The sequence below is a fragment of the Bufo bufo genome, chromosome 9 (genome assembly GCF_905171765.1).
Source record: "Bufo bufo chromosome 9, aBufBuf1.1, whole genome shotgun sequence".
Taxonomy (NCBI): Eukaryota; Metazoa; Chordata; class Amphibia; order Anura; family Bufonidae; genus Bufo; species Bufo bufo.
Window position 1 is genome coordinate 46,949,620 of NC_053397.1, and position 19,621 is coordinate 46,969,240.

The 19,621-nt window shown below is 40.6% G+C and overlaps 1 protein-coding gene across 1 annotated transcript in view; it reads right to left on the reverse strand.

Moving 5' to 3' along the window:
* DPYD (dihydropyrimidine dehydrogenase) overlaps positions 1 to 19,621 on the reverse strand; it is a 1,571,083-nt gene that overhangs the window by 447,873 nt on the left and 1,103,589 nt on the right. Inside the window, exon 16 of the mRNA XM_040406865.1 lies at positions 13,254 to 13,337. Coding sequence (XP_040262799.1) covers positions 13,254 to 13,337 — 84 coding nt within the window. The remainder of the gene's footprint in view (positions 1 to 13,253; positions 13,338 to 19,621) is intronic.

Genomic DNA, 19,621 nt, shown 5'->3' on the forward strand with positions numbered 1-19,621 from the left:
TGCACTCCCTGTATATACATAACAAACAAGTGTGAAACAACTGAAAATATGTCATATTCTAGGTTCTTCAAAGTAGCCACCTTTTTCTTTGATTACTGCTTTGCACACTCTTAGCATTCTCTTGATGAGCTTCAAGAGGTAGTCCCCTGAAATGGTTTTCACTTCACAGGTGTGCCCTGTCAGGTTTAATAAGTGGGATTTCTTCCCTTAATAAATGGGGTTGGGACCATCAGTTGCGTTGAGGAGAAGTCAGGTGGATACACAGCTGATAGTCCTACTGAATAGACTGTTAGAATTTGTATTATGGCAAGAAAAAAGCAGCTAAGTAAAGAAAAATGAGTGGCCATCATTACTTTAAGAAATGAAGGTCAGTCAGTCAGCCGAAAAATTGGGAAAACTTTGAAAGTAAGGGCTATTTGACCATGAAGGAGAGTGATGGGGTGCTGCGCCAGATGACCTGGCCTCCACAGTCACCGGACCTGAACCCAATCGAGATGGTTTGGGGTGAGCTGGACCGCAGAGTGAAGGCAAAAGGGCCAACAAGTGCTAAGCATCTCTGGGAACTCCTTCAAGACTGTTGGAAGACCATTTCAGGGGACTACCTCTTGAAGCTCATCAAGAGAATGCCAAGAGTGTGCAAAGCAGTAATCAAAGCAAAAGGTGGCTACTTTGAAGAACCTAGAATATGACATATTTTCAGTTGTTTCACACTTGTTTGTTATGTATATAATTCAACATGTGTTAATTCATAGTTTTGATGCCTTCATAGTCATGAAAATAAAGAAAACTCTTTGAATGAGAAGGTGTGTCCAAACTTTTGGTCTGTACTGTACCAAATGCAACATTTCAGATTATCTCAATGGAGCCTTTCTCAAGCAGTGATAACAGGGCTCAGTAGTGATATTTAAAGGGTCAAACATAATTGAACATGATTCTTCAATAATGAGATCAATCAAGATATGTACATGCCCCCGTGACCGACCCCTGGATCCAACTAAGCACGGACCCCGGTAGTTAGCTAGGGTCTGGTACTACGCCGGATTATACCTGGATCCCACTTTTATAATGCGTGATGCTGATTTATATTATTTTGCTTATGTATCCTTGGTTACAGAGCTTGACATGCACCATTCGCACTGTTTTACATTGTGGTTTCTATTCATGAAACTGGCAGGGATACTCTGAAGCATGGGCAGTGGAGATCTTCTGCCGATACAATGATTTTCTTTGCCCTGTTGATGACAGTGCGCCGACGCAGGCGCAGTGAGACCCACGGGACGCCAGACTGATACCGGATGGTTATGATTTGGTGGGTGAGCGTACGATTACAAATATGTGCTACACAGGTGGAGTTAAATGATTAGCTCACTTCATCATGTACTCCTTGATTTTCAAATTTTTACAATCAGTTTTTCCATCACATTTTTATTATATACCATGGATTGAACAATCTGTAAGGTATCTCACTGGACACTATTGTATTTTTCTATATAGGATCATGTTTATATCTTGATTGATCTCATTACTGAAATATCATGTTCAATTATGTTTGACCCTTTAAATATCACTACTGAGCCCTGTTATCACTGCTTGACAAAGGCTCCATTGAGATGAGCTGAAACGTTGCATTTGGTGTATTAAAGATTTATCTACAGATGTAGCCAGCATTATTTGTATTACTTTAATGTGCTTTGTTGTGTTAATGCATTAAGCCAAAGTTATGGTGGCTGCATTAGTATCAATCTCTCTATCTAGCCATACATTTTCCTATGGACACAAACCATTTTCGATCTATTCAGTTTAATAGTTTTGTTGCTTCCTGTTTTTTGCTATTTACACCCAAAATTATGAAAAATTCTTAATGCTGGCTTTACACATAAAATAACTGTTATCAGATGTTTATTTGTCCGACAGCTATCTCTTTCATCCCCTCCATACATTTGCATGGTCACATTGGCTAAGATCTACGTATGTATTGTTAATGAGGAAAGAGGAGAAAGCTACTGCAAGACTCCTCTGGTGGTGACTTACTTCTCTAAGAAAAAAAGGATCAAGCAGTGGAAATCCAACTGTCCAATTCTTATATCCCTCATATCTGCCTTTGGGCTCACGCACACGACTGTATGTATTTTGCAGTCCGCCAAAAACGTATCTGAAAAAAATATGGATGGTGTCCGTGTGCATTCCAAATTTTGCGGGAACGCAACAGCTGGCCCCTAATAAAACAGTCCTATCCTTGTCTGTATTGCGGACAATAATAAGACATGTACTGCTCTTTTGCGGAACGGGCATACGGAAATGGAATGCACACAGAGTAACTTTCATTTCTTTAAGGGGACCCATTGAAATGAATGGTTCCGCTTACTGTCTGCAAAAAACTAAACAGACACGGAAAGAAAATAGGTTTGTGTGCATATACCTAAAAATGCGTAGAAGCCTAATGCTTTCTTCATAGTGCTAAAATATTATATTGGTACAATATATAGGGTTCGGACCGCGCTTCTGGTCCAGGTCAGTATGCAAGTTCTTTAATCCTTATCACTTCCTCGTTTGCAGAGAGAGCCTGAGGGCTGCAAATATCCCTCAAGTAGATATCCTGCAACCAATGGAATTATAATAGTGTAAATCCGTATGTAACAATAACCTGCATTGCACTGATTGTACTCACACACTGCGTATCACACAAGGCGTAAATGTAATCTCTCCGTGGTAGGTTGCTCTTATTCTATCGAAACAGCCACGTTTCCATACAATCTGGTTCAGTCCCCACACGGACTCAAATAGTATATACCACAGACAAATCTGTATTTCTTTTCTTCAGATTCCTGGAAGTATTCTGTGGACAAGAATGGCTTCTGCAATAGTGAAGCTCCGTAATACTTCTTTAAAACTTTTTATTTGTCCATACTCACAAGACAACTTTCTTAAAACAGCTTTTAAAACACATAAAATTCCCAGCGTCTGCTGCTTCTGCCCGACCCGGGTTTCACTCCTAGAGCTTCATCAGGGGCACACTTGTTTTCCCCCTCCCCCTCCTTCTTATTCATTCCTTGCAACTAATCAGGAATCAGGTGTGTTCCTCCACAGTATTTTCCTATCCTGCTATTAACCCTATACTGGACTCTCCTCATCCCCAGGGGAAAGAAGACGCATGTAGTTACGTCCCCATTCACATGAGCATGCTTTTTAGTATAACGTTTTTTCACTGATTCAATACAGCCTGCAGGTCAAAATCTACATTCAGACCTCCCGGCTGTAGTGTACCTAATTCGTATATCCACTTGGTTTCCTGCCTATTAATTTTTTCCAAAAGACTGCCTCCCCTCCAATGGTTTTGTACGGATTCCACTCCCATAAACTTTAGACCCTCTGGGTTTTTTTGGTGGTATTTTTTTATAATGGGCCGATACTCCATGACTTTCAAGCCCTTTTTTTATATTTCTTATGTGTTCCTGTATGCGGACTTTTAGAGGTCTAATAGTCCATCCAACATACTGGAGGCCACAAGGGCACTCCAGTACATATACAACCCCTTTACTACGGCATTTTTTTATTCTCGTATTCCTCACATGTTTTGCGATATAACAGTAATCCTTATAAATTTGTAAAAGAGGATATTATAGATAGGCAGGCTAATAGGGCAAGACCTATGGAAAGGGGGGAAGAGCCTAGAGTTGAAGTACAAGAAGAGAGGAAGTTAGATCAACAGAATTTTCCACACCAAGCGATCAAGGGTGTACAGAGGGAGGAAAAAGATAAACTCGAGAAAGTGAAAGAAAAAATAAACACAACCACACCGAATATAAATACACCGCAAAAGAGAAGGTTCACAGAGGAAAAAGAGGGGGGAAAAAAAACACAAAATCGGCGAACAAAAAAAGCAAGGTGTGAATGATGGGATATTTAATCTCAGCAGACACACCTTGTCGGAACCCGAAAAAGCGGTACTTAGAAAAGGGTTAAAATTCGCGCCATCGAAAAGTTTAAATAAATTTGATGCCTTTGTAGACATCCATAAGTACATCAGGAAGTTGAATATAGCCAAATTTTTCGCAGGAAAGGAGTCAACTAATAACCAGAATAATATATAAGAGAAACAGGAATATATACATACAAAATTAAAAGATAAGTCAAAATTTTATCCGAAAAACAGAAATAATGAATGTATAGATGCCTTTAAGAGAAGCATCTTGAATGAATTGGAAAAAATAGATGCAAAAAAGAAAAGGGGCAATCTAACCAAAAAAGAAAAAGATACACTAAAAACGTTACAGGAAAATTCAGATATAATAATAAAACCTGCGGATAAAGGGGGGGGGGGTAGTAGTTATGAATATTGAGGACTACGAAGCAGAGGTCCTAAGACAGTTGGGAGATAATAAGACCTATACCGTGCTGAAAAAAGACCCCCTCCTAGAATATAAAAACAAATTACAAACTCTGGTGAAATATGGTGGTGAAAAAGGCATTCTGAGCAAAAAAGAGATGGATTATTTAAATATAAAAGAACCAATGACCCCAATTATCTATATACTGCCGAAAATACATAAGAGTATTACAAATCCCCCCGGGAGACCGATAGTTTCGGGGATCAATTCTCTTACTAGTAGATTGACGGAGTATATAGATAATTTCCTGCAAAAGTATGTACCAATAGCACCTTCCTATTTGAAAAATAGCGGGAGTGTGGTTGAAATAATAAAGGAATTACAGGGAATTGGGGACAATACATGGATGGCCACCATCGATGTATCGTCCCTATACACCATCATCCCGAAAAAACTAGGACTGCAAGCAATAAGAGAAACCCTGTACAGTGACCCTGATATGACTAGGACACAAGCGGACTTTATAGTACGATGTGTTGAATTCTGTTTAGAACATAACTACTTCTGGTTCGAAAATCAGTTTTACCTACAGAAGGTCGGGACGGCGATGGGGGCGAAATTCGCCCCCAGTTTCGCTAACATCTTCATGACCAGGTGGGAAAAGCAGTTCATTGACCCCGAGCTAAAAAAATCCAGTAAAAGGGGAACCCTAAAAACCTGGAAAAGATATATAGACGATTGCCTGGTGATATGGGAAGGGGAAAAGAACCTACTTGAGATCTTCATTGCCAATTTGGAAAATAAAGAATGGAATCTTAGCTTTACCAGTACGATCAGTGCGGTTGCTGTGGATTTCCTGGACCTTACTATATATGCCGAAGAAGGACGGCTCAAAACTAAGACCTTTTTTAAACCAACTGATGTAAACGGCTATATAGATTTAACGAGCTGTCACTATGCCCCTTGGTTACTTAATGTACCGAAGGGACAGGTCCAGCGAATCCACCGCAACTGCACTGATTCGGCGATTTTTAAAAGACAGAGCAATGTAATAAAGGAGGGCTTTGTTGAAAAGGGCTATAAAAATGAAGACCTGGAGAGGTGCATAAAAGATGTAACAGAACAGCAAGAGAGAACTCCCAACAGTAAACCTAAAAAAATAGAGAAGACCATGGATTTCCGCTTTTCATTTATAACCCAGTTCACACAGTGTTCTGGTGAACTGAAAAACGCAATCAGAATGAACTGGTCGATTTTAAAAAATGACCCAATTTTGGGACATGTTATTCCTGAGCAACCGACAGTCATCTATAAAAAGGCTCCCAACTTAAAAAATAAATTGGTACACAGCGCCAATCGTTTTAAAAATAAATATAAAAATAAAAAAACAAAAAATAGCTTTAATTGGTGTGGTTTTTGCATTCCATGCAAGAACAGAAAAAGAACAGAAAAATTACAAAAGAGTACGCTAATCAAAAGCACCAATAAAGATAAAGAATTAGAAGTAGTAGGTGAGATGACTTGCCATAGTAAAGGGGTTGTATATGTACTGGAGTGCCCTTGTGGCATCCAGTATGTTGGACAGACTATTAGACCTCTAAAAGTCCGCATAAAGGAACACATAAGAAATATAAAAAAAGGTCTTGAAAGTCATGGAGTATCGGCCCATTATAAAAAATACCACCAAAAAAACCCAGAGGGTCTAAAGTTTATGGGAGTGGAATCCGTACAAAACCATTGGAGGGGAGGCAGTCTTTTGGAAAAAATTAATAGGCAGGAAACCAAGTGGATATACGAATTAGGTACACTACAGCCGGGAGGTCTGAATGTAGATTTTGACCTGCAGGCTGTATTGAATCAGTGAAAAAACTTTATACTAAAAAGCATGCTCATGTGAATGGGGACGTAACTACATGCGTCTTCTTTCCCCTGGGGATGAGGAGAGTCCAGTATAGGGTTAATAGCAGGATAGGAAAATACTGTGGAGGAACACACCTGATTCCTGATTAGTTGCAAGGAATGAATAAGAAGGAGGGGGAGGGGGAAAACAAGTGTGCCCCTGACGAAGCTCTAGGAGTGAAACCCGGGTCGGGCAGAAGCAGCAGACGCTGGGAATTTTATGTGTTTTAAAAGCTGTTTTAAGAAAGTTGTCTTGTGAGTATGGACAAATAAAAAGTTTTAAAGAAGTATTACGGAGCTTCACTATTGCAGAAGCCATTCTTGTCCACAGAATACTTCCAGGAATCTGAAGAAAAGAAATACAGATTTGTCTGTGGTATATACTATTTGAGTCCGTGTGGGGACTGAACCAGATTGTATGGAAACGTGGCTGTTTCGATAGAATAAGAGCAACCTACCACGGAGAGATTACATTTACGCCTTGTGTGATACGCAGTGTATGAGTACAATCAGTGCAATGCAGGTTATTGTTACATACGGATTTACACTATTATAATTCCATTGGTTGCAGGATATCTACTTGAGGGATATTTGCAGCCCTCAGGCTCTCTCTGCAAACGAGGAAGTGAGAAGGATTAAAGAACTTGCATACTGACCTGGACCAGAAGCGCGGTCCGAACCCTATATATTGTACCTGTTTATTACGTGATTGAACCCACATCACTTTTCGGACCTGCTGCATAGCATTATTGCGGACTGGTGATATATTTATTTCTTTATTCTAAAATATTATGTTACCTGGTGCACCACAGGAAAACATAAAAAATACATCCTTATTAAGTAATAAAACCCCTGATGTGATTAATAAAAGTAAATGCAATTTTATAGATGACAGTAAATATCTTAATTGTTTCTATAAAATGATAATGAAACCCTATGTCTCTTTCCAGTAGGCCCTCTAAGTTGTGTGAAATGATTTGGATGAGAAAGCAAGAAAGCTTGTTCTCTTCACCATAGTGTTCTTTATAGTCTGGTATTTTAAGATCACTTTTATCACTTGTTAACTACTATATGATCTTTATAACCTTAAAGGGGTTGTCTCACCTCAGACATTGGGAGCATATCACTAGGATATACCCCCAATGTCTGGCATAGCGGGATACTGCCTTTCCCTGCAGGAGCCAATTGACTATAATGGGACCTGCTGGGGATCTGGCCAGGTTTCGGCATTAGTGCCAGGATAGGACCCGCACCAATCTTTAGAAAGGAGCCCGCAAAGTGAAGGAGGGTGCCCTGCGTATGCGCGGCTGACCTTCATTCATTCCATTTGGAGTACAGAAAAAAGCAGAGCGTCTCGCTTATCTATTTTTGGCAGTCCCATTGAAATGAATTGGAAGCGCACTGCCTTCACTTTGCATGTCCTGTTCTAGAGATAAGTGCGGGTCTCAAAAGTAGGACCTGCACCTATCAGACATTGAGGAGCATATCCTAGCGATGTACCCCAAATGTCTGAGGTGAGAGATCCCCTTTAAAAATATGGTATCTCCAGTTATAAGAAAAAAAACTAAAATCCTGTGTAAAAAAAAATTAAAAAATGCAATACGCTGTTCCCCCGCCGGAAGAGCCTGCGGAAAAAGGATACCGCGAGTGTGAAAGTAGCCTTAGTCTTGGAAAATTCGGCCTGCTGCTATTTTTCATATACCAGGTGGCACATTTTAACAGCACAAGTCTCTTGCTGTTAAAAGGAACACTTCAAGAGAAACTGATATACTCTGTTATGCCCAGGGTAGTGTCTGAGGAGGAATTGGGAGACACAGAGGACTTAACATAATTTAGGGAAGGTGCTGCGCTAGGAATAATAATCTTTTTGCCTAAAGCCTTTGTTGAAAAGCCTGTATTACAATATCTGTTCTAGAGATGAGTGAATCAATAGAATTTAAATTTGACCCTCACATTTATTTTTATTTTTATTCCAATTAGTTAGAATCAGAATTTCTTGAGATTCGATTTAGGAGAATGGAGCAAGACAAAAGATTTACAGACATCTAAAGCACTTTTGACTAGGGTGGAATCAAGCCATACCTGAATCAAATTTCTTGTCCTATTTAGACTCAAATCCAAACCTAATTTTTGGAAATTCGCACATCTCTAATTTAGTCCAAAAAGCTTTGTGGTACAGTCTAGAAATTGACTTCTATTTGGATTTTAGTGAAGAGGTGGAACTGTCCAAATGGCAAGAATAAGAAACATTAAAACTTCTTATGGGATTTCAGGCTACATGGGGAAAAAACTGTGTATGTCAGACACCCGGGGGAATGTTGAGCCCAGAGAATAGCTTTTAAACATTTTAGCTATGTCCTGTTCCTTGGTGGAACAAATACCACTGGTGGGATTTCAACCTTTCTTCTTTTAGTTTCTCTGTCACTGATTAGGAGGCAAGGAGCTCTTATGGGTCATGTTGGTTTCTGATTTATCCCAACCCATACCTTTTTCAGATCTGAAATGTCTTTACTGAAATCCAATTGTGAAAAAATATCATTCAAAATAAAAATCAGTACATTACTTAGCTTTGAAACAGTTCTCTGGTTTAGAAAAACATGGTTCCCTTCTTCCAGAACTAGCACCAAACATATCCATGGCTTGTGTCTGGCATTGCAGCTCAGGAACTGCAACCTCACACAATCTCTGGACGTGCTGTCTTTGGAAGAAGAGCAACTAATCCTCTACAAGCTGTAAGGCTGTAAATATGTACAAACCAAAGGACCTCTTGAATGAATATATTTGTTTCAGAGGATTTCTGGGAATCATATACCATTTCTGCCTTTATTGCCCAATACAGATTGCACTCATTTGACCGTGTCCATTCTCCTTTCTCCAACTTCCTTTGACATTATGCTATTTGCATGCAGCCAGATCTATTTATCTGTGCTATGCTCCTATAGTATAAACACCAATCTAATTAGCAGGGGCAGGGAGCAGGTGTGTTCCTCTGATTCCCCTGTTTCCCAGAAGAGTCTGCACATGCTCTGGATCTTCCTTTCTTCACAACTGGCAAATAGAAGGATCAGAGGTACGTACATATTCCTTGCTCAGGCTAATTAGATGGGCGTTCATCCTTCAGCACACAACACAGACAAGAAACCCTGGCTGAAAGCAAATGGCATGATGTCAGAGGAAGTTGAGGAAAGAAGAATCTATGAGGTAACCCCCAGAATGGGCAATATGGACAGAAATAGTAAATACAGAACATTACAAAGTGAAAGATGTCTGCGCATTGGGGAGTTATTTGCTATGGTGGACATTTTTCAATCCCAGCATGCCATAAAATCTGCATCAAAGATTTGAGCAAAGTTTTTGCAATTTTTTTTTTTTTTTTTTTTTTTTGGGGGGGGGGGGGGGTTGCCCTATTTGCCACTTTTTCAAAAAGTGGGTGGACTGAGGTAGGGAGTGGGTGGTGCGTGGCCGGACCATATCTTGACAGCACATTTATTATGTTTTATGCCTGAAAATTGTCAGAGATTATGCCAGAAATCTACACCAGCTTCTAGCTAGTAAAGATCTGTACAGATGCGTCACAATTATTAAGAGCCACGCACCTCTTTGTAATTGCGACACATTCGATTCCAGCTAGAGATAAATGAAGACAAGCCTATAAAATGTCCGTCTTAATATATTTCCCCCTATATGATTTATTACGTGAGTGATCAAATGAAAATTTGCATTTTTCTGAAATCCTTTCAAACACAATATTGCAATGCAAAAATATGGCTCTGTATGAATTTTTCATAAGAATCTTCAATAAAAGGTGACATATTGTACAGGAAATCCACTCAGCCAGATGGGTCTACTTTTCTGTAGAGCTGACAATACACTTTAAATGTCTGCATGTCCTTTTGAATGGCATGGGACAGCGATCAGAGCTATCTTGATGATGATTAAATGCAAACAAAATACATAACATACTTACCTTTCTTTGCAAATCCCAATGCACTTTGAGCAAATCATGCCTGAGAATCCCAGATACTATTTGTGTTGTGCACCATTTAGCACAAAATCACAATAAGCTTAAACATTTGCTACTATATTTTGCTTCAGGGACCTTGACTCAACATTAAGATCAAATGAAAGCAGCATTTCAGCTCAGCTAATTTCACCTTGGTGCTTATACAAACTATTTGCTATCATTTCACATTCAGCCAAGAAATGGCTAATTTTATTTTTTTGTTATTTTATATTTTTTAAGTGATAAATATTTAATTAGCTAAGCCCTAAAGAATTATCAAGGCTTGATGCGCTGCACATTGGAAGCAAAGCTTATGAACACTTACTTTCTGGCTAAGGCCAGTTTCACAATAGAGTTAAAATGATCCGGCAGAGTACATCATATCTAGCATAGCCAGAAACAGCTGGAGCCCTACCAGACCCCATTAACTATAATGTGACCAGGCAGGGAATCGCCCAATTTCTGGACTTGGTGCTGGAATCCGGTCGGACAAAACCCATGCTTGCACCTGTTTTTGTCTGGCAGAATCCTGGCACTAATGCCAGAACATGGCCAGATCCACACCAGGTCACATGATAGCCAATGGGCTCCTGCAGGGAAAGGCAGTATCCGGCTATGCCAGATACAATGAACTAGGATGGGCTGTTCCTCTGCCAGATTTTTTAAAGTTGGTGTGAAACTAGCCTAAGTTTACATATTGAGTCTTTGACACAAATTTCAGCTGAAATCTGCATCAAATCCATGCTCAACTCACTTCTCATGAAAGTGAATGCGGTTTCTGCCACCCTCTTTACATTCAGTGGAAATAAGTCTGCACTGCCATCCATCCATCAGAATAATGAGGATGTCATTATTCTCATACTCATCCGCTGCTCTGTGTAGTCCTTATCTCTAAACTCTTGACAGCTCATGAACACTCATTATAGCAAAATTTGTATCAAACTGATATGTATAAATTAGTGTTTATGAGCTGTCAGGAGTTGAAAGATAAGCGCTACACATGGAGCCGTCAGAGCAGCCCCATGATGGGTTCACTGTAATTAGAGATGAGCGAATTTGGAAAACTTCAATTTGGCTGCTTCACCGAATTTCACAAAGAAATTCGCTTTATGACTAATTACTCCGTTATGAAGCGCACTTCTTTGCAAGTAGCAGGCACAATGACGGGGAACGAGTTTTTTTTTTTTTCCCTACCATTTCAGGGAAAATTGATTAATTACCTCGAAGCACGAGTAAATTTCCCTGAAATTTGTATCAAAGTCCACTTCAGATACTTCAATTTGGTCAACACTAATTGTAATGAAGAGACAAATGGTCTGCAGATACAATGGAAGGATGTAGAAGAAACGCTGTTGAAAATGTTTAATCCTTTAAGGACCCATGACGTAGCTGTACGTCATGGGTCCGAACCCTAAATATGGCGCCCGCTCGCGCGCGCAGCCGCGGGGTCTCAGCTATTTTAAACAGCAGGGACCCCGCGGCACATGTATGCGATCAGCCATAAGGCTGATTGCATACATCTTACCTTTCAGATGCCATGGTCAAATTTGCCCACAGCATCTGCGCAGACCGGAACCGGAAGTCGCGCGCTTACGGTACGGTAACAGCGTTCCCCCGGCTGACATTCGGGGACTTGTTACCTCGATCTAATTGACTGAAGCCTCAAGCCGGCTTCAGAGTTAATTAGATGCGTGAAAATCACCGCTAATGTACACAGCCATATTGAAGTGAATGAGTCCGGATTCAGTGCGGATGCAATGCGTTCACCTCACGCATTGCCCCCGCGCAGAATTCTTGCCCGTGTGAAAGGGGCCTTATATCCCCAATCGTAGTTACTGGTAGTGGAAAAAGCTTTCATACATAAAACAGTTATGTTGGTGCGTTTTACAGTGTGTAATACAAACCCTACGAACCTGTAATGGGAAAATATTATGATCTTACATCAGCATGTCATCAGTACTGCATCACTATTACTGATCCTTTTTAGGGTTTGGCCACATGATTGGGTTTTCTGACACAGTTTCTGAAGCCAAAATAAGGTGTGAACCATAAAAGTAAAAAACAATTAAGGACATATGTTACTGTTCCTCAGTTTTTATTTTTTAATCCAGTCTTGATTTTGGCTTCAAAATCTGCATAAAAGAACCTTAATATGTGTCTGTACTCTTAGAGATGCTTTGTCTTCTAGAAGGGTCTTTATATGCAGCATTAAAATTAGTTACTAAATCCACAACAGTTAAAACAGTGGCCCAGATTTACAAATTTGTCTGCATCTAGAATCTGTATAAAACGGGTGCAAACTGGCACAACTAGGGGTTAAACAACTTTTATTTTACTTGTTCAAAAGAATTAGAGCTTAGTGGTAATGAGTGGGCTTCGCTGGAAAGGGAGCACATGTGAAATTTGTGCTCCAAATTTGTGCACAGTTCTGGCATAAAATTCTGCTTCAAAGTTAGCCAACCAATAGTTTTGTTTAGAGTTAGACAAAAATAGTGAAGGAGCCATGTGACATCTTCAATCTGTGGATTGGTGGGGGTTCCTGAGGTCAAACCCCTGCCAATCATAAAGTAATGGTAAGCACTATAAAAATGTTTTTACAGTAAGATTTTTGTTTTAAGCAAACAAGACATGTCTTGACTAAGGACAAATCGTTTATTAGCTAATTTTATTGTGATGCATTTATATTTTTTGGTATGCGATATTGATATACACTCTATTTAATGGTGTTCTATGCAGTATACATGATACATCATGCTTCTCAGTGCCATGATAGATGCAGCACTGACTGATCTAAACACAAATGTTTGAATTTACAGCTTCAAAACGTTTAGGGTACAGCCACATGGCCAGGATTCCTTATTTAGTTTTGGAAGCCAAAACCAGGGGTGAATAAAAAATAAAAAAAGTTGAAGTTGTATCTGTCCTTTATAGTTTCACTCATGGTTTTTGGCTTCCAAAACTGCACCCAGAAACCTGATCAAGTAGTCATATCCTTAAGTGACACAAAAATAGAAAAATCTTACCTGTCCACAGGCCAGACCCATACCCCTTTCTCCCATGCCATGGGGGCAAGATAGATTTAGCTCCAGGGCATCCGCACCAGAAGCCTGAAATATAATAATAAAGCACAGATAATTGAAGATTAGTAGAGGAGATTATACACTTATGTAAAGGTCAGCTCGGAAATCTAAAAGTACAGGACATCCACGGAATTGGTGAGTAGGCTAAGACCAGTGTAACCCTTTGGGCATCAAAGTTCCTACTATAGAGCTTCTCCCTAGAATACATCTTTCCACATGGAAAATATACATTTATTACAAAATACTTATACAGTAGCTAAAAGAAACAAATGGTCCAAATGGTTACTTCAAAAAACCTGCCACTCCCATACTAATAGTTCAATGAGTGTCCTCAAATGTTCATGTATTAGGCCACAGTGATCATATACCATATTCCATATTTCATACATGACCAATGCAGCCAATTATGGGTCACAGCGGTGAGGTGTACTTCTATATTTACATGAAAGCTAGAGATTTCTTAAAATTTAATTCTCGTCTGATTCACTTGAATCAATTGCCTCTCATTCTCTCTTTTACCTCTCACTCTCTCTTTCTCCCCTCTTCTTCCTTAGAACCAGAACTTTTTTGAAAAATTTTGAATTTTAGAAATAAGTTGCTTATCTGTAATCAAAGCTAATTTCTTCCAAAATAGATTAAAGGGGTTCTCTGGGAATTAAGAAAATGAAAATACTTAAATATTCCTTTTATTAAGTGTTCTTGCATGGCAAGACGACTTATTGTTATCTCATATATATATATTTCTTATTATTATAGCCAAATTTACCACCCTAACTCCTCCCACAGTTTATACACTACATAAATAGTAGTATACCGAAACGTGCGGATTGTTCCCGATTGGTGTGCTATTACTTTGTGGAACGTTTCGCCGAATGGTTCGAGAAACATCAGCGTTTTTGTGGCGAAATTGGTCCCATAGGAATGAATGGCGGAATGTTTAAAACTAGAGTGGGAGCTGACAAAAGCTAGAGTGTGAGATTAAAAATCAGGACATGATTTCTAAACTGCCACACTCCCTCATTTTCAAGCCCACCTACACAAATTTTATATCAAAACGTTCAGCTATCCCTGCTGCCACTAAAAACATAGTCCTGATAGTTTTCACAATATGACCATTTGTTTGTAACTCACACCGCCCATTGACATTCATTGAAACTCCACTCTAGACACCTCAAATTTGAAGGACAATTTCTAAACTGCGACTGTGCCTTCATTTTTAATATATCAGAGACATACATGCATCAATATGTAGGTCTGGGTCTTGTGATTCTCACAATATAAAGCTTTTCACTGTAGGATTTATACGGTTTAAACTACAACTGTTTAAAGATGACAACTGCCAGTGACTGAGCAAGTTGGAGCAGTGTGTTTTTTAACCGCTCTTCTCTGCCCTTGCTTTAGTGAGTTGCCATAGGAACCCAGGTGTGTGAGCAGCCAGCAGAGTGACAAAAGTTAGAGTGTGAGCTAAAAAATCAGGACATGATTTCTAAACTGCCACCACTCCCTCATTTTCAAGCCCACCTACACAAAGCGGCTGCTAATGTTTTTATAAATGTATGTTTTAATGTAACTGTGAAGCTCTTTGGGCAACAACATTGCAATTAAATGTTCTATATAAATAAATTGAAGTTGAAATGCATTTCTCACTCTATCAAGCTTGTCATGTGCACATTTTAAATTTGATCAATCAATTGGTTAGTGTAATGTTTACTATCTTTACTCACTCCGAACACTCCACATCATCAGGGGAAACAAAATTGCCGCCATTCTATTAGTTAACACAAAACCTGTCCTGATCACACATGAGGACAAGTTACTTTACAACACTGAGGTAAAGGGCTGCCTCATCATCCTCCTCCTCTGCTGTACTTGTCAGGAATTATTATCCTGAATACAGATGATAAGAACTTTAGCAGAATCTTATGGAAATTTAGTTCATAAGGGGACATGAAGTATAGAGAGGACAGACAGGACAGACTGTGGTAATGTAGACTGCATACAAGTGCTGCTGTTTATTAGCCACACCTCATCTCCTCTCATGTCTCCTCATCATCTCCATTCCCACAGAGATCCACCTGTATTCAGGATCATGATTCCTGACAAGCAGAGAGGAGGATGAGGCAGCACTATGGCTCATTATGGTGAAGTCATTTTTCCTCCTGTGATTAGGAAAGGTTTTGTGTGTACTGATAGGACAGTGGCCATTTTATTTCTCCTAATGATTGCTTCCTAGACAAAACAAACCATTCTACATAATGAAAGGTATTTGTGAATATATTTATTATAAAATAATATTTAAGTATTTTAATTTTTTTAATTCCTGGAGAAACCCTTTATTGTGCCTGGGGGAATTTGTTTGCTATTCATAGCTCAAAAATTCAACAAATATTATATTGTCTCCCACAGGGGCGTTGCTAGGTCAAAACATTTGGGGCCAGGGCCCCTGATGTTTTGTCCAGGCCCCGAATGTCCGTCCTGCCTGCTAGAGACAACTGTATTGCTGTCCTCAGGGCGGCAATACAATTGAATCTAATGCACTACAAGAGCTGAAGGACCTGTGGTGACATCACAGGTCATGTGATCAGTTCTAAATGCAGTAGCTGAAAAAGACCTGCAATGATGTCACCATCATGTGACCAGTGCAGGAATTCCTGGGAAGAAGCTGTGGTGAGGTCTGCTACATGAGGAGAGGTAAGTAAAGTGAGAGGCAGAGCAATGTTGGGAGTTGTAGTTATTTAACTGGGACTGTATGTTAGGACTGATAGGAGGGAACTTATTTACATGGGACAGTGGGGTGGAGTGATGTTATTTACATGGGACTGAAAGTTGAGGGGGTAATTTTATTTACATGGGACTATATGTTGAAGATGGCTGTGGGAGGGAGTGATATTATTTACATGGGACTGAATGTTGAGGGGTAATGTTATATTAAGGGGCAGGAGAGATGGTGTGACTCTATTTTGGAGGGGGGCTATAGATAGAGAGGGATGTTATTTACATTGGAATGTATATTGCAGGGCGCTGGAGAGACCATGTGTGGTGTTACATGGCACTCTATGCCGGAGGAGGGAAGTAATGTTATTTACATGGGACTGTATGGTGGAGAGGCTGAGAAATAATTTCTGAGGACAGTAAATGGAGGAATATAACTACAAGGGGCATTATAAATACTGGGGGCACTTCAGGGCTACCATTATAACAATAGGGAACAATATAAATACTGGGGGCACTGTGGGGGCATTATAACAGTAGGGGGCAATATAAATACTGGGGGCACTGTGGGGGCATTATAACAGTAGGGGGCATTATAAATACTGGGGGCACTGTGGGGGCTCTATAGGAGAGACTTATAGATCTGCATTATTTCTACTAAGAGCACTATGGGGGGCCTTATTACTACTGAGGGGTCTGTAGAGAGCTTTATTACCACTGGGGGAACAATAGGGGGCCTTAGTTCTACAGGGGGCTCTTTAAGAGCATTATGAATACTGAAGGGCTCTTCTACTAATGGAGGCACTCTTGGGGATCACTATCACTGTAGGGGCAGTATTACTAATGAGGGCATTCTAAAAGGGAATTACTATTGGTGGGACTATGAGGAGGAGTATTACTATGGGGAAGATTATCTGTATTGCACTAATTTTTCTTAAGGATAATATTTGGGGTACAGAAAAGTGAGGAAGCTAAGATGTCTGTGTGTCACACTCTGCAGAGACGAGGCAGAGTTGTTCGGACTGAATGGAGAAGATGATGATAGAGAAGATCTACATCAGAGGAAACGTCACCTGGGAGGCGCTGGATGTGAGAGGTATGTGCTGCTGTATAGAAAGTACAGTAAAATGTCTTCAGTGCTAGTGTTTGGGGGGAGCTGGGGCGATTGGTTGACTTAGAGAATTCAGCCGTATGCGTTGGGGCTTGGACCACCAATCTTTTGAGTCTCTATAGAATTATTGCCCACCTGCTTCCAGCACTCCAGGAAAAAAATCTAATTTTGCTGGTGGAAGTTGTAACCAGACAGGCATTTCCTCTGCAGCTGTAAGGTGCAGTGTGGGGTGTGTACAGCTTATGCTGGTGCAGAGTCACAATAACAGTAGCAATGCTGTCTCTGTGTTTAGCTGGGTAACTGTTTTCCTCGTCAGGCACAAACAGGCATAACAGTTCCACAATGGGTACAATCGTAAACACAATTCAACAGATATCAGAATGACACTATATTACAGTTAGCACTGTCACCTAAAAAATGCATCTACAACCGCCAGCAGTACCTCATAGTATCCCGCAGCCTGTTAATAATCATATGCTTCATCCTGTTGTCCAATGCTGGACAGCTTGAAGTCAAGGGGGCAGCGGCCTCCTTGCTTTAAGTCAAGGTAACCACGCCCCCTAACCGTCCCCTCTTGTCTGAGAGTGACAGCCTGCAGTGCAGCCGCGAATCCCTAAGTGTCACGCATGCGCATTGCGCCGCTGAAACCCAGCTAATAGTGGCAGCAGAAGATGGGATAGCGCATTACTACAGAGCGCACCGCGCACGCGCGAGACTTGGGGAATCGCGGCCGCATTGCAGGCTGTCACTCTCAGGCAAGAGGGAACGGTTAGGGGGCGTGGTTACCTTGACTCGAAGCAAGGAGGCCGCTGCCCCCTTGACTTCAAGCTGGCCAGCAATATAGCGCTGATGGAGAATAAAACTGAGTTTTTTGAACTTACGCAGCATCGGACAACAGGATGAAACATAACATTATTAACAGGCTGCGGGCTACTACGAGGTACTGCTGGCGGGTGTAGATGCATTTTTGTGCTGACGGGTTTCCTTTAAGGAGCTCTCAAGCATATAATATATGCTTACATTATGGAGGGTGTTGGTTATGTTATGTTTTGCAGTGCCTTCTTCAGACCTGGTCATCTTTGTCAATATTGTGGCAAACCTGCTGCCCAGGCTGAGTGCAGCTCCATCACAACATATGGCTGGGGCACCAGATCTCCGTGGTTTAAGAATGACAAAGCGGTAGCTCCACTTCTGACAGAGTACTCCCCTCCATAGGGCTCCTAACTACTCATCTTGTTTAGTGAGAAAGACATCCCTTAAATAATCTCTACCACCAGATCCACATGTGGCATCCCTTTGCCTGTGCATTCTCATCCCTCTCTCCACTGATGGCCGTAGTCTCCGTTGCGCTGACACAGGCTACGGGCCCTTCCGCCTCGGTCCCGACTGGATGTGGTCGCTTCTTTTCCTGTTCAGATGCATTAACCCTAATGCAGCTTAACAGGAAAAAAGTGGCCGCAACTGGTAGGGACCTGAGCGGAAGAGCCTGCAGCCGGTCTCTGCGCAACGGAGACTGTGGCATCAGCACAGGTAAGGGACGGGTAAGTACTATGTAAAAGGTTTTCCACAGCTAAGGTTGAGTTCACATCACCGTTTAGCTTTCCGTTCTTCTGATCCATCAGAAGAGGAGAGAGAGGAAAAAAAAAAACTGGGTCCTGCAAAAAAATGTAGCAGTTGTCATCCACTTGAGCCATTTCCATCTGAGATCCGTTTTTTAGATGAGGAAAAAAAAAAAGTCCTGCATGCGGTAGTTTTGTTTCCTTCTAAAAAAACTGATCTCAGACAGAAATGGCTAAAATAGATGACAACTGATGCAACAGGATCTTTTTTTTTTTTTCTCTTTCTCTCTTCCTCTGACGGATCAGAAGAACGGAAAGCTAAACGGTGATGTGAAATCACCTATGGATTAGGCGAAATGGATGGGAAACCTCATTAAATTAAAAATTCAGCTCTTCTTCATCTATATAAAATCAAACCATATTTAATAAAAGGTATTGCTAGCTCTCCTTGGCTTAATTTCTAGGCATTGATGCGTTACAGTTATTATACTCCCATTATGTTGTATGCATTTTTTTTTATTCTTGCCACATTCAATATATTATTTTCCCCCATTATATAGAGAAGTGTTCCATATTTAGTTTTGCTGGGATTGTTGTGCTCTGATTATAAATTACCTAGTAATGGATAGAAAAACATGTCACACCGCTGATACGGCATGCAGAATGTAAGCTCGACCCCATGGAATGAGGATTAGTACCACATGGCGGGAGGATTACCCCACACTGTGCTTTTGTCTTTCAAATAATACAAACCTCACTGGAGCAAATAACTACATGAAGGTTACAGCCTGAAAAGGCAGTCATCACACATGGTCCTGTGAAGGGTTTACAGGTGCTCGCTCATGGAAATGTGATGGCAGTTTGTGCGGCATTCGTTGTATGTCAGCGGGTCTGCTAATTCTCTTAAGAACAACGGGTGATGGAACAGA